This window comes from Astatotilapia calliptera, chromosome 18 (assembly GCF_964374335.1).
Source record: "Astatotilapia calliptera chromosome 18, fAstCal68.1, whole genome shotgun sequence".
Taxonomy (NCBI): Eukaryota; Metazoa; Chordata; class Actinopteri; order Cichliformes; family Cichlidae; genus Astatotilapia; species Astatotilapia calliptera.
Window position 1 is genome coordinate 33266100 of NC_137439.1, and position 15484 is coordinate 33281583.

The window sequence follows — 15484 nt, forward strand, 5'->3', positions numbered from 1 at the left end:
GCATGACCTCATTATACATTTAAAGCAACGCTATTTCTAGGTACATTTGTCCACAGTAGTCAAGTACTTTTTGCAGAGCCGTTGCTCTAAGTGTCCAGGAGATCATAATTCTTTTGTGAAAATCTCCATATTGCTGACATCAATGAATGATGAGTGCTATGCGATGGGTTTCAGAGCTAGACTTTCTAGTTGCTGAATGTAGCTCTTTAAGATTTCAGGCTTTGCTTCTACAAGCACTGAATAAAGCATATAACCTGTAGTAAAGTAAAACTCTCCTGTACATATTTTATTTGTCTGAAAGGTTTCTTTAAAATGCCAGTACCAGTAAGTACAGACTGTGCTTGTCTGAGTCAGGTCCCCAGTTGAGGGCTCTGACTCAGGCAGGGTTAAAGATCTAAACATCGGATGTTCCTAAAACGTTTGCATTGTACTGGATATATAATAAAGAAATTTGTTTCACTCCTGATTATTGTTTCTTATTCTACTGTTTCAAAGGTTCCACTTGCATCTAGTTTAGTGGTGCACCAGCAGCCGACTTAATACTGTTGCACCCCCAGCCAAACAATGACCGCTGTAATAAAATGCTTCATGGATGCTGGTGTTCGGCATGGCCGCACAGCTACCACTGTTTCCGCTAAAACCGGTGGCTTCTGTTATTCTCACGCTGTGGCTTTCCTGAAGGCAGCAGTTTGTGATCTGTAAATATTTGTGCTTTTTTCCCCTCGACAACTAAGGCCCAGATCTCCGCATGCATCAAAGGGTACATTATGCAGAGTTTATATTAATGGGAGAACTGTCACCAGTATGAACCATGAGGACCTTTCATGTTTTGTTTTTAATGGCTGCTGGTATGAATCTTTTAAAGGCGCGAGGCTATTACACCCTTCTTTTTAATATATCTACACTTGATGTAAAAGGGGGCTGCAACTGAGAAGAGCATCCATTTAGTGTAAGTGAGATGCTCTCTATCTTATTTGCTTAATTTAATATTTCGTGTCAGATATGGTTACTAGCAGGAAATATTTGGAGTATACAGGAAGTGGTAATTTGAAATTTGAGAGCAAGATAAACAGCAGCAAATGAGCCTCTCATCCGAAGATATCTGCACTCTGACAGTAAATGCTTTGCTTCTCACGTAACTTTTTTCCTTCGCAAACCAACCATGTTAGTCAGGATGTCTGTGCTGTTAAGTAAGAGAGTGTTTCCATTTATCATCACCTGCAGTGTTTAAAATCTCCCTGACCGTACGCTTCCTTTAAACAAACCTTTAACTCTAAGCTGAAAACATCATCATAAACATTATTTTTTTACTTATTCATTCGCATTTAACCCTTATTATTTATCCAAGGTAATAAAACCCTTTAGATGAAGTCTTTAGATTAAAAAACCTCTCATTTTCAAGAATGTCCTGGCCAAGACAGACAGGAATACAGTAGTTGAGTAGACTAGTATCACAGAAGCAAATACACACATTAAAAAGCACAAAAGAATTAATCCAAAAATAAATCAAAATTATTCATTTTAATGCCGCTCTAAGTCATTGTCTTGGGCACAAACACAGGGGGCGGGTACTAATATTCAGCCTGAAGTAACTGCCTCCGGGTTACCTGAAATCTCCTTAAAGAGGAGATCATAATGAATTTAAGTCTGTGTTGACTCCAAGAGGAGACAGTTACAAATCTGAACGCTCATTTTTTCCAAATTCACAATAAACTTTCAGGACCGACAGAAGGAATGAGTTTTGGGACCAGTAACAATAACTTTCCACACTTAATGAATGTGAGTAAGTAAGATAGGAGCAATGCAAAATCAGCCTAAAACCCCCCAATGTGCACTGGGTGAGTCTATGAAATGACAAATGCGTACAACATAGAGTGGTGGGGAAGAGCTTTAAGGTTTCTAGTAAAACCTCTGTGCTACGTGATAAAAAGCATCCAGCATATGTAACCACTGTGAAAACAGTTGCATATAAATAGGAACACCATAATCCAGCACTGACATGAAAGTGAAAGCAACTCTTTCTTCCCTCTCTGTTTGAAAGTTGAAACCAAATTGATTTGACTTTTTTCACCACTTGCTGAATGCATGCTATAAAAGAGAGCGAGTCATCAATTATAATTCCTAAGCACTTACACCGATCAGGCATAACATCATGACCACTGACAGGTGAAGTGAATAACACTGATTATCTCTTCATCTGTTAGTGGGTGGGATTTATTAGGGAGCATTTGTCCTCAGAGTTTATGCGTTAGAAGCAGGAAAAATGGGCAAGCGTAAGAATATGAGCGAGTTTGATAAGTGCCAAAGCGTGATGAATAGGTGACTTGGTCAGAGTGTCTCCAAGTGGAAAGCTGGTTCCAATTAAAATGTGTCAGAATACAAAGAGCATCACAGCTTGCTGCACATGGGGCTGCATAGCCACAGATCAGTCAGGATGCCCATGCTGGAGAAGGTGGCCTGCTCTGATGAATAACGTTTTGTTTTACATTATAGGAATGGCTGGGTGTGTGTCTGTCACTTACCTGGGGAACCAGGATACACTACGGGAAAAGGCAGCCGACACAGGCAGTGTGATGCTTTGTGCAGTGTTTTACTAGGAAACTTTGGGTCCTGCACGTACCACCTACCTAAGCATTGCTGACGGTGTGCACTTTTCATGTTAGTATTAACTCTGGTGCCTGTGGCCCATTTCAGCAGGATAATGCACCTGCCATAAAGCAAAAATGGTTCAGGAATGATTTGAGGAGCACAATAGCGAGTTTGAGGTTTGACTTGGCCTCCATATTCCCCAGATCTCAATCCAATCGAGCATCTGTGGAATGTGCTGGAAAAGCAAGTCCGATGCATGGAGCCCACAGCCTGCAACTTACAAGACTTGATCTTGGTGCAGATACCACAGCACACCTTCAGTGGAGTCCATGCCTTGATGGGACAGGACTGTTTCGACATCAAAAGGGGGACCAACACAATATTAGGCAGGTGGTAATAATATTAAGCCTACGTGGCATATAATAGGAAAGTAAGACCCCTGGACATGAAAGTTGTAGCGGTTGTTTCACAAAATGAAGCTTTTGTCAGAAACATTCACGTTCTCTGCAATATTGGTTGCACAGATAATAACTGGCAGGGAGGCAGTGGCATTAGTTGCATGGTTCATGCTCTGTTTGTTTCTTTGTGTTTGTGTTTTTGTTTTTTTAACTTCCATTTGCTGATGGGTTTAAGCTCTGATAACTACTTGGTTAAGCTTAAAAACTTTGTTAGGTTTAGTCAAAGCACTCAGTTAAATAAAAGATTGTGATTTGGGGGAGAACAAAGAAACAAACATGCAAAAACACTTTTAAACCAGGCAGTTTCATAAATGACACGGTTGGAATGACAGACTTGGTCCTTCTATATAACATAACCCGATTTGTCACTCACAGCTACTAAAGGACATCTTGTGCCGAGGTGTGACACTGCCAGCTCTGACAAAATGACATTACTTGATGCCCTGGGAATGTGAAAGGGCTGACACACAGACTGTACCTGTGCGACTGAAGGTGCGATAACTGACACATTAGGTTTGACATCTACAGTGGTTTAGACAGTCTGAACACAAGCTGAATTATAGTGTCATTTAAACTTGCGCTAATTGGTATTTTATAAGTAGTACCTGTAGTAATTTAAACGACTTAACTTTACACCGATTACTATCGTCTGGCTCATAGTGTTAGTTTTATGTCTGACGCTTGGCTGTTTTGGTTCAGTGTCAGCTCTCTCATTAAACTTGTTTACCGTGGCAACAGGCAGCCTTTTCCAGCAACAAGCTCTGGTAAACCCAGTGTGCACTACCTGCGCAGCACCAAACAGCAGTTTACCACCAGCTGACGAACTCAGTGGCACATTTAGCTGCTAATGAGTCCGTGCTTGCTGGATTAATAAAAGGTCTTTGTTTGATGGCAAGTTTCTCCAATCATAATACAGACACTGTCTGATTTCTTGCCCAAGTCAGCCTGGCTGCGGATTCCTGCAGGAGTAAAAACAAAGATGTTTTTAGTTTATTTTTTTCAGCATCCAACCTGAGATGCCTAATTGACCCGGGTCACTGATTTATTGAAGTCATTCTGCTGCAAAACCTTGTTGTGAACCTAACTGGCACTGAGACAAGGAATAATGGAGTGGACAAAATGAGTGAGTTCAACCAAGAGTCACTCGCGGCATCAGACAAATGAGGACATCAATTCTCAGACTGAATATGAGTCACTCCGCAGCAGAACAATAAACATAATGAAAAATGACATGCTTAATGTGACTCTGTCTCTTCAATACACACCCATACTCTACCATAATTATTAGTATTTATTGATTTGTCTCTAACGAGCTGCCAGAAAGTATTGCCTTACAATCTGCCAGTTATGAAAAACACTTGTCTATCTTTGAGTTGTCCTTCTAGTCGCCATCCTTGTGTGCTTCATCTTTTTCTGCATGAGGATTCATCCTACTGCAATTTCCAGTACAGTACCTTGGGATCTCTTTGGGTATCTGCTGATACAGAGTACCGATCTGATACTAGAGTTAAATGAATAATTAATAAGCTATATTCCTCCTTTATTTGCATCATTCACATTTCAGCTCAAAATAAGTTGGACTGCTGTTTCATGAATGAGTTTAATACTTTTTCACAGTTGTTTAGAATCGTGAAGCCCAGTTTATATTGTCTGGTGTTGAGCCTCTGCAACAGAAATGATCATTTTGAACTGTGAAGTTCACAGGTCCTTCTTTAAAGGCTGTCTCTTGACTTGTAGTCAGAGAGAGCCTGCAACAAAATTCTCAAAATGTGACATCTGCTATGACCCATGTTCACTAATGAACCAATGACAACGCAGCATGAACTGACAAATCCATCACCTCGACAGCGGCACTTGTGAAAAATCTAAACAAATCATAACAGATCTCCATCTACCAATTTAGGATTATTGGGGTTGCCGGAGCATATCCTGGCTGATACAGATCAAGAATAGATGGAAGTTGCAATACAAAGGCTGGGATTCAAACAACAAAGAAAATGTATGATTGTGGCAGCAGAAGCCTGGTTTGTATCAGGTCCCTCTGAAGTTATTACAACTGAGCTAAGTGTGACGTGTAATGAAAAGAAATGGCAAAGGAATAAAACCTTCAGTCTACATCAAAGGTGTCACGGTCCTGGGTCGGTGACCAAGGGTTTTGATTTTTGTATTATTATTAAGCTTTGATTACGTCACGATTTATCGTTACCAGTCTTTTGGTTCATGGTTCTGTGATTTCTAGTTCTTAAATTTAGTCTCTCGGTTCCTTCTGGTTCCAAGTCAGTCGTGTTGCTGTGTGAAACCATGTTTGAGTCTGTGTCTGTAAGTTTAGTCGGTGTGTTTCCTGTTTTACTTTGAAAGTCCGTGTCTTTGTCTGTGTATTTAGTTTTGCTTTCCTTGTCTCGTCCTGCCTAATTAAACCCAGCTGTGTCGCCCTTCTGTCTCCTGTTTCCTTATTATTCCTCCGTGTGTTTCCGTCCTCTGTCATCCCCTCCTTGTTATTGCATCGTACTCTCTTGTTGTGTCCCGGTTGGTTTTTCCTAGTATGAGTTTTCTTAGTTTCTAGGTTCCTGTTCCCAGTCTAGTTCTAGTTCTGCATTTGAGATTTTGGTTTGTTTTTATAACGGCTATTCTTTTAAGATTTTCCATCAATAAAGCTGCACCTAAGTTACTTCCTGTTTCTGATTCCTGCATTTTGGGTCCTTCATCTTGCCTGCCACAGCACTAGCCAGGACAAAGGCAGTCAAACATAAGTCCCGGGGGTCAGAATGGACCTGACAAAGATTCCAGTCTTTCCAAAGCCCACTGGAGGGTTTTGGGAAATGGGAAAGAGGGAATACATTTTTTAAATGTGTTAATATGTTTTGCAGCTTTTCCTGCTGATAAAGAGCTCCTCCTTGGCCATTCATATCACACCAAAGTAATGTCCTGTGTTTTCACTATGCAAATTTCTGTTGTTTACAATCCACATAACAAAGGGCACTTTCTGTTTTATAATTACAAGAAAGAAACACTGTCCACCCCACTTAAGATCAATGTGACCTGTGTGTGGCGCATGATGTACAATGAGTCTGCCATCCCTGGTCTGCATGCATCAAACTTTACACAGTGTGGATTTATTGAACCTTTGCTACTATCGCACAATGTGCGTGCACTCTAAGTTGTATAAATCTCAAATTGCAGTGGAACTGCGTGAGCATACACACATCTATCTCCACATTTACAGATGGATGTACTGACACCCTCCATCGACTATTTCCTACTAACAGACCAGCCTTCTTTGCTATCGTTGTAAACCTGTCGATAAAAAGTGCACCAAATAACATCACAAGTCATCACAATGGCTCCACATCAAACTCACAGAAGTCTTAAACAAAACCGCTAAGCACTTCTATGGCTATTTATAGCTTATATAATGTTAATTATTCATCACATGCAACTGCAAACCCTCTGGCAATAGTAGTTTAATCATCATCATCAAACTTCAGAAGGGTAATTAGTGACTTAGTGTTCACAGCACCCGATTAACACAGAGTAAAGAAAATATTTCACGAGGATAAAAGTATTACTGCAGTGAAAAACGATTACTGCCCCAATTTGATATAATATTAATAGCGAGAACACAAAAACTCTTAATTGTGTTATTGAGTAACAGCAGCAGTTCTAGATTACCGGTCTGACTTCATATGGCATTCATACACAGTCACCATAATCTGTCAGTTAGCAACTTTCACTAAGAGTTTAGGACTGAGATTGTATCTGCCTGGTTTGAGGTGTGCTTCAGGTGAACACGCTCTCACTAACACACATTAATGCAAGTGATAAATGCAAATGTTTGGTCCATCATGGCCCGAGGTTGGAAAATACTGAAAGGATGAAGTTTGCCTTGAATGATTATGGAGCTGCACATTTTAAAATTAGAGCTACGATGCATGTCCCAATACTTTGTTCAGTCCATGTGTTAAAATGTTGGTAGAGCAGAACATTTGGAACAAAACACCTGTGATAACATGACTTTTCCCAACTGATTCACTCGCTGCCTTTTTTATACATTAAATACTACAAACTGTGACAATGACAGCTGCCGTTACCTCCTTCACATCATTCTTTGTCCTTGTTTCCTGAATTTCTGCTTCTTCCATTTCTTCCCTTTTCATCCCGTGCTGGGCAACTGAGCACTGATGTCTCTTAATTGGAGCTCTCTGTATTGTCTCTCTTTACACCAGGCAGAAGAACTTTGCCCGAGGCATCGAACAGCAGCTCCCAGATGGCATGGTGGTGGCATCGGTGCCAACAGAGGCTCAATGCCACGAGGAGCTGTCAGACCCTGTGCCCGACCCAGAATACCTCACAGGTATGAAACCATATTTCATACTTTAGCACACAGCTGTGAGAAAGCATTGTTATCACCGGTCTGTTGAAAATCTTCCTCAATCAAACAAAGAAGCAAAATAACAAATAAAACCTCACATAGAAATTAAGGAAACAATGGTTTATGTTCAGCCAGTAGCTTTTTTTCCTCATTACACTGAATCCCTGCTGTAAAACTGTCTGCAATGTCTACAGTTTTGGCAAGAAAACTACAGTTAGGATGCATTAGGCATAAATAATGTCCTCCAGAACTTTCCATAATTCCTCTGATATCCTGGGCTCAGCTTTTCTGCGTATGTTTGCAATAATTTTTTACTTTAACTGGGGTTACTTTGATGCTTTGTCTCACTCTCATTACTTTTTGTTTTAACAGTTTTTAGAAAGCTGTAAGGAAAAGGAAATAGAGCTTATTAATTTACCTCTGTATTCGATAAATACTTACCAAAGGATCAGCATTAGATCTTAGAATGGATTGGTGGATCTCCAGTTCGAGATCTGAAGCCTTGCTTGTTGTGCTATTTTGAATTGCAGTGCAGAGGTATTGCATTAAGTGTTTAGAAATTACAGCTGGTTTGTACATATTGCTGCATTTTCTAAGACTCAAAATGTGTTGGAGAAGTAACAATTTTAAATAAAAAGATTCTTTTTAATACTTGGGTGGAAATACTCTGCAGTCATGCCTGAAGACTAGAACCAATGGTATCACAAAACACTGTATTTCTTCAAAAGTTGATTCTGTTCATCCGGGCGTAAACGTTTCGTCACTCATCCAAGTGACTTCTTCAGTCTCAGCTGACTGCAGTTTTCCCCAATCTTATAAACTGTGATTGCAGCCTTTCCTCAACTCTCTGTGAATGGTACTCATGGCCATTGATCAGTGGTTGTTGATCAATGGTCATGAGAATTTGCATAATTAAGATTAAGGAACTGACCTCCCGCCCATTGTTCCTTCAGTGGGCTGGTTTCAGTCATTATGCAAATGTACTCTTTATAAGATTTGGGGAAACCTGCAGTCAGCTGAGACTGAAGAAGTCACTGGATGAGCGATGAAGCGTTTCTCCCACAAAACGCTGCGTCCAGATGAACAGAATCAACTTTTGGAGATTTATTTACCTGGATGATTGAGAATGCATCAAGACACTGTATTTCTTCTTTAGAAGCTCTGCCAGGTCTTTACTACAGTCGCTTCAGTGGTGGTGTACAGAGACATTGTGCACATACTTAACAGACCAACTGTGTTTACTCTTTGAAGTATTGCTTGCTTTACATTCCTGTATATATCTGAACTCATGAATAATATAAGAGAGGAGAGTGGTTTAAGTTTTTCTTTCTGTGGACTAAACTGAGATATTTACCATGTTGCATTTTTGTCGATGTAAAACATAGCTTGTGCTTTATTATCCCTCATCAGCATTTTATTTAGTTATCAGGAAACACACTGCCAGCAAAAGCCAGCTCGTTATATTTTAAATGCACGAACACAATCCTTAAATAATTATTACATATTTATCATTTGTATTTTTTTTAAACTGACGGCTGTCAGCTGCAGTATGGGCCTGCAAAATTCACACAAAGAAAATATAGTATGAGTGGAAAAGCTTGTGCAAAACTCCCAAAAAGTTTTCTGGCTACTTCTCAGGGAAAACTCTGAATCTGTGCTTCATGATTCAAGTCAGTAATGAATGTGAAGGAAAAATAGGTAGAACATTAGCAAAATAATTTTTCATTTGACAACTGTGAGGAGGAGGCGGGAGGCTGGTGGGTTGTGCCACCACTGCCGTGATTCATTAGTGAGCGGTACCAGAAGCCATCGTGCTCTATTCTCTTCATTACCAGTGCAGCACATGGCTCCATGTTTGAACAGCGCGCAGCCGTCCAGTGTGAAACAGCTGCCGTGAACACAGAAAACATGAAGAAAAAACCCCTTGGCTTGCTGTATATCAAGCAATTCCAGAAGGCCAAAAATTTGTATCATCCATCTGGACGCCTCATTAGCTACAGAGTTTGACCTCACTGCTTTTTCTTTTCTCTCGCCCAGCTTAGTTTTACAGCTTTAAATCTTTGAAATCGTGCTGAGCAATCATGACTTCTTTATTGACTAATTTAAAAGGAAAACAGCAGTTTGACAGAAAAGTTAGCTCGAAAGCGCCACTCTGTTTTGGAAAAACATTTTTTCCTTTCTTTTTTTTTTCCTCTGAGCTAGCATTTAAGTTGTAGAACTTGCAGATATTTTGTAAAGAGTAGGCAGATGCAGTGAAGGGGATATCCTCTATCTGCCTGTCTGTATAAGTAATAACTCTCTTCTTCATGTTTTACAACAATAGTCAGTGTGAAATTAATAATTATGTTTCAGCATATTTTCCCAGGAATGCTTCATCTGGGCAGCTTGCTGGCTAAGCTTATTCCAGGCACCTGGGTAACTGTCTCTAAATTGCCTCACAGTGTAGAAAGCAGCAGATTGCAGGATGGCTTTATCACTTGTTGTTGATATAACGGCAGTGATACAAGGCCAGTCAGGGCAGCAATTCAGAACTGCATCATCCGAGGTTATGTGCAAAGGTGATGGACAATCAAATGACAACAGTGTAGCACTGGTTCCAACTGGCATTTATTGGAAACTTCAGAGGATATTAAAACCGCCTAATCTAAATGGATCTCCTACTGTCAAGTCCCCAAGCCCTTCACTCTCCTCTTTGTGCCTTCCTTTCTGCCTGCACAGCTCAAACCTTTTTATCCCTATACTGCTCCTGGGTTTGCAGTGCACGTAGCCCAGAACACAGTCCGATGTAGCAGCACTTCTCCTCTCCACCTTTGTATTGGGCCTTGGCTGTGGGTTTTACTGAAGAGTAATATCATGAATTGAGATATCATTTCAAAGCATCCGGCATGGTGCTTTAGAAGCACACAGTGTACTCTAAGGCACAACCGTTTTCCCAGTTTTCTCCTCCAATGATAGAAGAACTGATGCTTGATGCTTAGGGGTATTTGGAAAGTACAATATGGTGGTCCACATATATAGATTTACTGTATAAAGAAGTCAAAATCTATCATGGAGAGAGCTGAACTCATCATGTGTGCTGGAAATCATATGGCAGCAGCTCAATGCATTTAGGCATGTAGACATTCTGCTGACACTCTGCTGAAGTTAAATCACCGTTCTTTTCCATTCTGATGCTCCATTTTAAGTGGCAACCTTCTCTAGGATTTACAGAGAAGGTTGCCCCCCCCGATGGTGCGTCTGGAAGAAGATAATCTCACCCTCATCACCAAAATCCGCCTGTACTGCACACTGGTATTGCTCATTCTTCTCTATGGATCCGAGACCTTGGTCATCCTCAAGCACAACCTCAACAAGCTCGAGGTCTTCCAAATAATAATAATAATAATGGATTGGATTTATGTAGCGCTTTTCAAGGCACCCAAAGTGCTTTACAATTCCATTATTCATTCACACACTGGTGGAGGCAGCTACAGTTGTAGCCACAGCTGCCCTGGGGCAGACTGACAGAAGCGAGGCTGCCATATCGCGCCATCAGCCCCTCTGGCCATCACCAGTAGGCGGTAGGTGAAGTGTCTTGCCCAAGGACACAACGACCAGGACAGAGAGCCCGGGGATTGAACCGGCGACCTTCCAGTTACAGATACGCTTCCCAACCTCCTGCGCCACGGTCACCCCAAATGTGCCATGTGCATCAGATTCTCCGAGTGTCCCTCCCTTCCCATCTCAGCACGATATGTAGTCAATGTCACCAGCAACACTCGATGGAAGTGCTGATCCAGAAGCAATGACTGCAATGGTTTGGCCACATCTGTGGCATGAGCAACCATCGCCTGACATATTGCCTTCTGCTGCAGCAGCGCCCCGCCCATTGGAGAATCAAGCATGACGCACCCAAGAAGACTTGGATCAAGCAAATTGAAGATGATCTTAAACAACAACGTCTAACCCTCAAGGCCAGAGATCACAAGGCCTAGAAGTGCATCGTTGCCCTAAGGCACTGTAACGTCGGGTTGCGTTTAGTGGTTGAGAGGAGGCGGCAAAACACTTAGCAGGGTAGCCAAAAGAATAAACACTCACGCTGGCGTTGGGAATTCCACAGTGTGTTCTTTAATATACCTTCTCTTCATCAACCATATAAGCCCGGTTGAACGGCTGCAGCTTAACAAACATAGCGCACAGTGTTCGTACAACCCATAATGTTGCAAACAAAGGTGTCTGGAGAGGTAAAACATAAAATCCGTCCCTCCTCATATACTAGCGTGCAAGCACATGTCCACACAATCACAGAGAGAGAGAGCAGAGCAGTGGCACAAACTGATGACACCATCAACCCTCGACTTGGGTGTCTTAAAGGGACACCACACCATTGTGACTGTTACATATTCCCCCCGGGTTAAACAAAGGCTGTCCTCAGCCGGACCCAGGTGACCCTCCTCCCTTACAGCATCGGTACAGTCCAGACTTAACCAGCCTCCATACATGGTCAGCAGGATAAGAAGTTAAAACCAAAACAGGGAAATGTACAGTGCAAAATCGACAAACTGGCATACATGACAGTGTCCCACATGGTGAATGTCCATTTAAATAAATGTTAAAGAAAGAAAATAAACTTAGGATAGCCAGGACAATTACAGAATGAAATTCCCTTTTTCTTTCATTGTGTTTCTTCTTATTCCTCAAAAACAGCAACAGTAAGCATAATATGTGAAAACAGTACCAGAAAGTACTGTAGAAAACTTAAACAGCAGTCATGTCACAACAGTAACCAACACGAAATACATAAGAAAAAATACAAATTCAGGAACTATGGCAAAGCTGCATTGAACCCACGCCCAGGAAACGCAGGTCCACGCACATCCAATGGAGCCACGACGAAGAGGCCAGATAGAGAACGGCACCACAGTCCACAAACAGCGCTGGAGCGGCTCCAGTCGTTGCCACGGAAATGCACCGCCGCGACCCTTCGATCCTCCCGACGTCCGCGTCCAGGCCAGCCTGGTCCGTTCCCGCGAAACACGGCAGACATCCACTTTGCCGCATCGTACCTTTTTATGGACCAATCATCAACTGCTCGAAGATACTGCATACCGAGGTCCAAGAGAAGATGTTCGGGCGCCATTTTGTAACGTCGGGTTGCGTTTAGTGGTTGAGAGGAGGCAGCAAAACACTTAGCAGGGTAGCCAAAAGAATACACACTCACGCTGGCGTTGGGAATTCCACAGTGTGTTCTTTAATATACCTTCTCTTCATCAACCATATAAGCCCGGTTGAACGGCTGCAGCTTAACAAACATAGCGCACAGTGTTCGTACAACCCATAATGTTGCAAACAAAGGTGTCTGGAGAGGTAAAACATAAAATCCGTCCCTCCTCATATACTAGCGTGCAAGCACATGTCCACACAATCACAGAGAGAGAGAGCAGAGCAGTGGCACAAACTGATGACACCATCAACCCTCGACTTGGGTGTCTTAAAGGGACACCACACCATTGTGACTGTTACAGCACCCACAGCGATGTATTGGCTTCGTGGCTGACCTCCCCTGCAGACCGCCAGCTAGGGACAAAAATAAGAAAAAGAAAGAGGGTTTACAGTAAATGGTCAGAGAAAAAAATACATATAAAATTATGTCCCGTGATGGCAGTTCTCTTGGTTCCAGAGGTCTGAGGAGAATGGCTAAACTGCTCAAAGCTGATAGGAAGCAAACAGTAACTCAGATAACTTTTTACAACCAAGGTATGTAGAAGAGCATCTGTGAATGCACAATGTACTGAACCTTGAAGCAGATGATAATAATAAATAGTATCCTGATTCTCAGCTGCCATTCATGTCAGCTAACAATTCACACAAGTCACCAAAATGGGATTAGAAATTTTGAAAAAATGTTGCCTGTTGATGGGCTCCGCCAGGGCTGCCCTTTGTCACCGGTTCTGTTCATAATTTTTATGAACAGGATTTCTAGGCGCAGCCAAGTGGCGGAGGGCTTTCACTTCGGTGGCCTCAGAATCTCATCTCTGCTTTTCGCGGATGATGTGGTTCTGTTGGCTTCATCGGGTGAGGGCCTCCAGCTCGCACTGGAACGGTTCGCAGCCGAGTGTGACGCTGCGGGAATGAGGATCAGCACCTCCAAATCTGAGGCCATGGTTCTCAGCCGGAAAAGGGTGGAGTGCCCACTCCGGGTCGGGCATGAGTTCCTGCCCCAAGTGGAGGAGTTCAAGTATCTCGGGGTCTTGTTCGCGAGTGATGGGAGAAGGGAGCCGGAGATCGACAGACGGATTGGGACTGCAGCTGCAGTAATGCAGACGCTGCACCGGTCTGTGGTGGTGAAGAGGGAGCTGAGTGTAAAAGCGAAGCTCTCAATTTACCGGTCGATCTACGTCCCTACCCTCACCTATGGCCACGAGCTGTGGGTAGTGACCGAAAGAACGAGATCGCGGATACAAGCGACGGAAATAAGCTTCCTCCGAAGGGTGGCTGGCCTCTCCCTTAGAGATAGGGTGAGAAGTTCGGCCATCAGGTAGGGGCTCCACATCGAAAGGAGCCAGTTGAGGTGGTTCGGGCATCTGACAAGGATGCCTCCTCGGCGTTTCCTGGGTGAGGTGTTCCGGGCATGTCCCACTGGGAGGAGGCCCCAGGGCAGACCCAGGACACGCTGGAGAGATATCTCTCCGCTGGACTGGGAACACCTTGGTGTTCCCCCGGACAAGCTAGAGGAGGTGGCTGGGGAGAGGGAGGTCTGGGCTTCTCTGCTTAGGCTGCTGCCCCCGCGACTCTGACCCGGATAAAGCGGAAGAAGATGGATGGATGGATGGATGTTGCCTGGCCTGATAAATCCACCGTGAAATTCACAGAATAGGGTCAGAGTTTGGTCTAAGTCCCATGAAAGCATCGACCATCCTGCCTTGAATCAACAGTTCAGGCTGGTCCTTAGTACTAACCCATTTAAATGCCACAGAGTAATGTTGCAGACAATGTCCATCTCTGTCCCATGCCATGTCTAAAGCTCAAATGATCTCAAATTGATGTCTTGACCAGCCCCAATTTATAGTCAGCTGATCTCAATCCAACGGAGCACCTTTGGGTGGTAGAATGGGACATTTGTATCATGGATATGCAGACAATTGTGTGATAAGATAAGATAAGATAAGATAAGATAACTCTTTATTGTCATTGCACAGTCATACATAGTACAGTAGTACAATGAAATTGGAAAAACTGTCCTACGTCGGCACTACATATAACACAACACGACACGATATGACACATCACAACGTAACAAACAACACAACACAGTATATTAACTTAGTATAAAAAAGAAGAATAAGTGTATGTGTATTGCACACTGTTATTATTGCACATTAATTATTATTGCACCTTGTTATAAATATAAATATTATTGTTATCGTTTTAAACATTGTTACCTCCCCCTAAAAAGTCCAGGGAGGTATCCAGTCAGGTCAGCTATTTACATTGATCAGGGCTATTGCCCTGTTGTAAAAGCTGTCCTTGAGTCTATTTGTTCGGGACCTCAGCAGCCTGAACCTCCTGCCAGACGGCAGCAGCTTAAACACCCGGTGTCCTGGGTGTGTGCAGTCCCGTACGATGCTGTGTGCCCTCTTGAGACAGCGAGTGCTGTACAGGTCCTTCAGGGAGGGAAGAGGATGTCCAATGATTTTTTGGGCCATATTGATGACCCTCTGGAGTGCCTTTCTGTGTGCTGTGGTGCAGCTGGAGAACCACACACCGATGCAATATGTCAGCACACTTTCAATGGAGCAGCGGTAGAAGACGGTCAGCAGCTCCTTCTTCAGGTCCATTTTTCTGAGGATTCTCAGAAAGTGGAGACGCTGTTGGGCCTTCTTTAAGACCGCAGAGGTGTTAGAGCTCCATTGGAGGTCTGTGTCTATGTGCACACCCAGAAACTTGAAACTGGAGACCCTTTCCACGCACTCCCCGTTGATGCTGACAGGCTGCAGCTCGGACTTCCTCCTTCTGAAGTCAACTACCAGTTCTTTTGTTTTGGTGGTATTGAGGTCCAGGTTGTTGTCTGCACACCAATCTGACAGCC

At 42.9% G+C, this 15484-nt stretch overlaps 1 protein-coding gene across 6 annotated transcripts in view; it reads left to right on the forward strand.

Moving 5' to 3' along the window:
* Window positions 1-15484, forward strand: part of astn1 (astrotactin 1) — a 476318-nt gene that overhangs the window by 251928 nt on the left and 208906 nt on the right. For all 6 annotated transcript variants that reach the window (XM_026150134.2, XM_026150137.2, XM_026150138.2 and 3 more), the window contains one exon: window positions 7271-7398. In XM_026150134.2, coding sequence (XP_026005919.1) covers window positions 7271-7398 — 128 coding nt within the window. The remainder of the gene's footprint in view (window positions 1-7270; window positions 7399-15484) is intronic.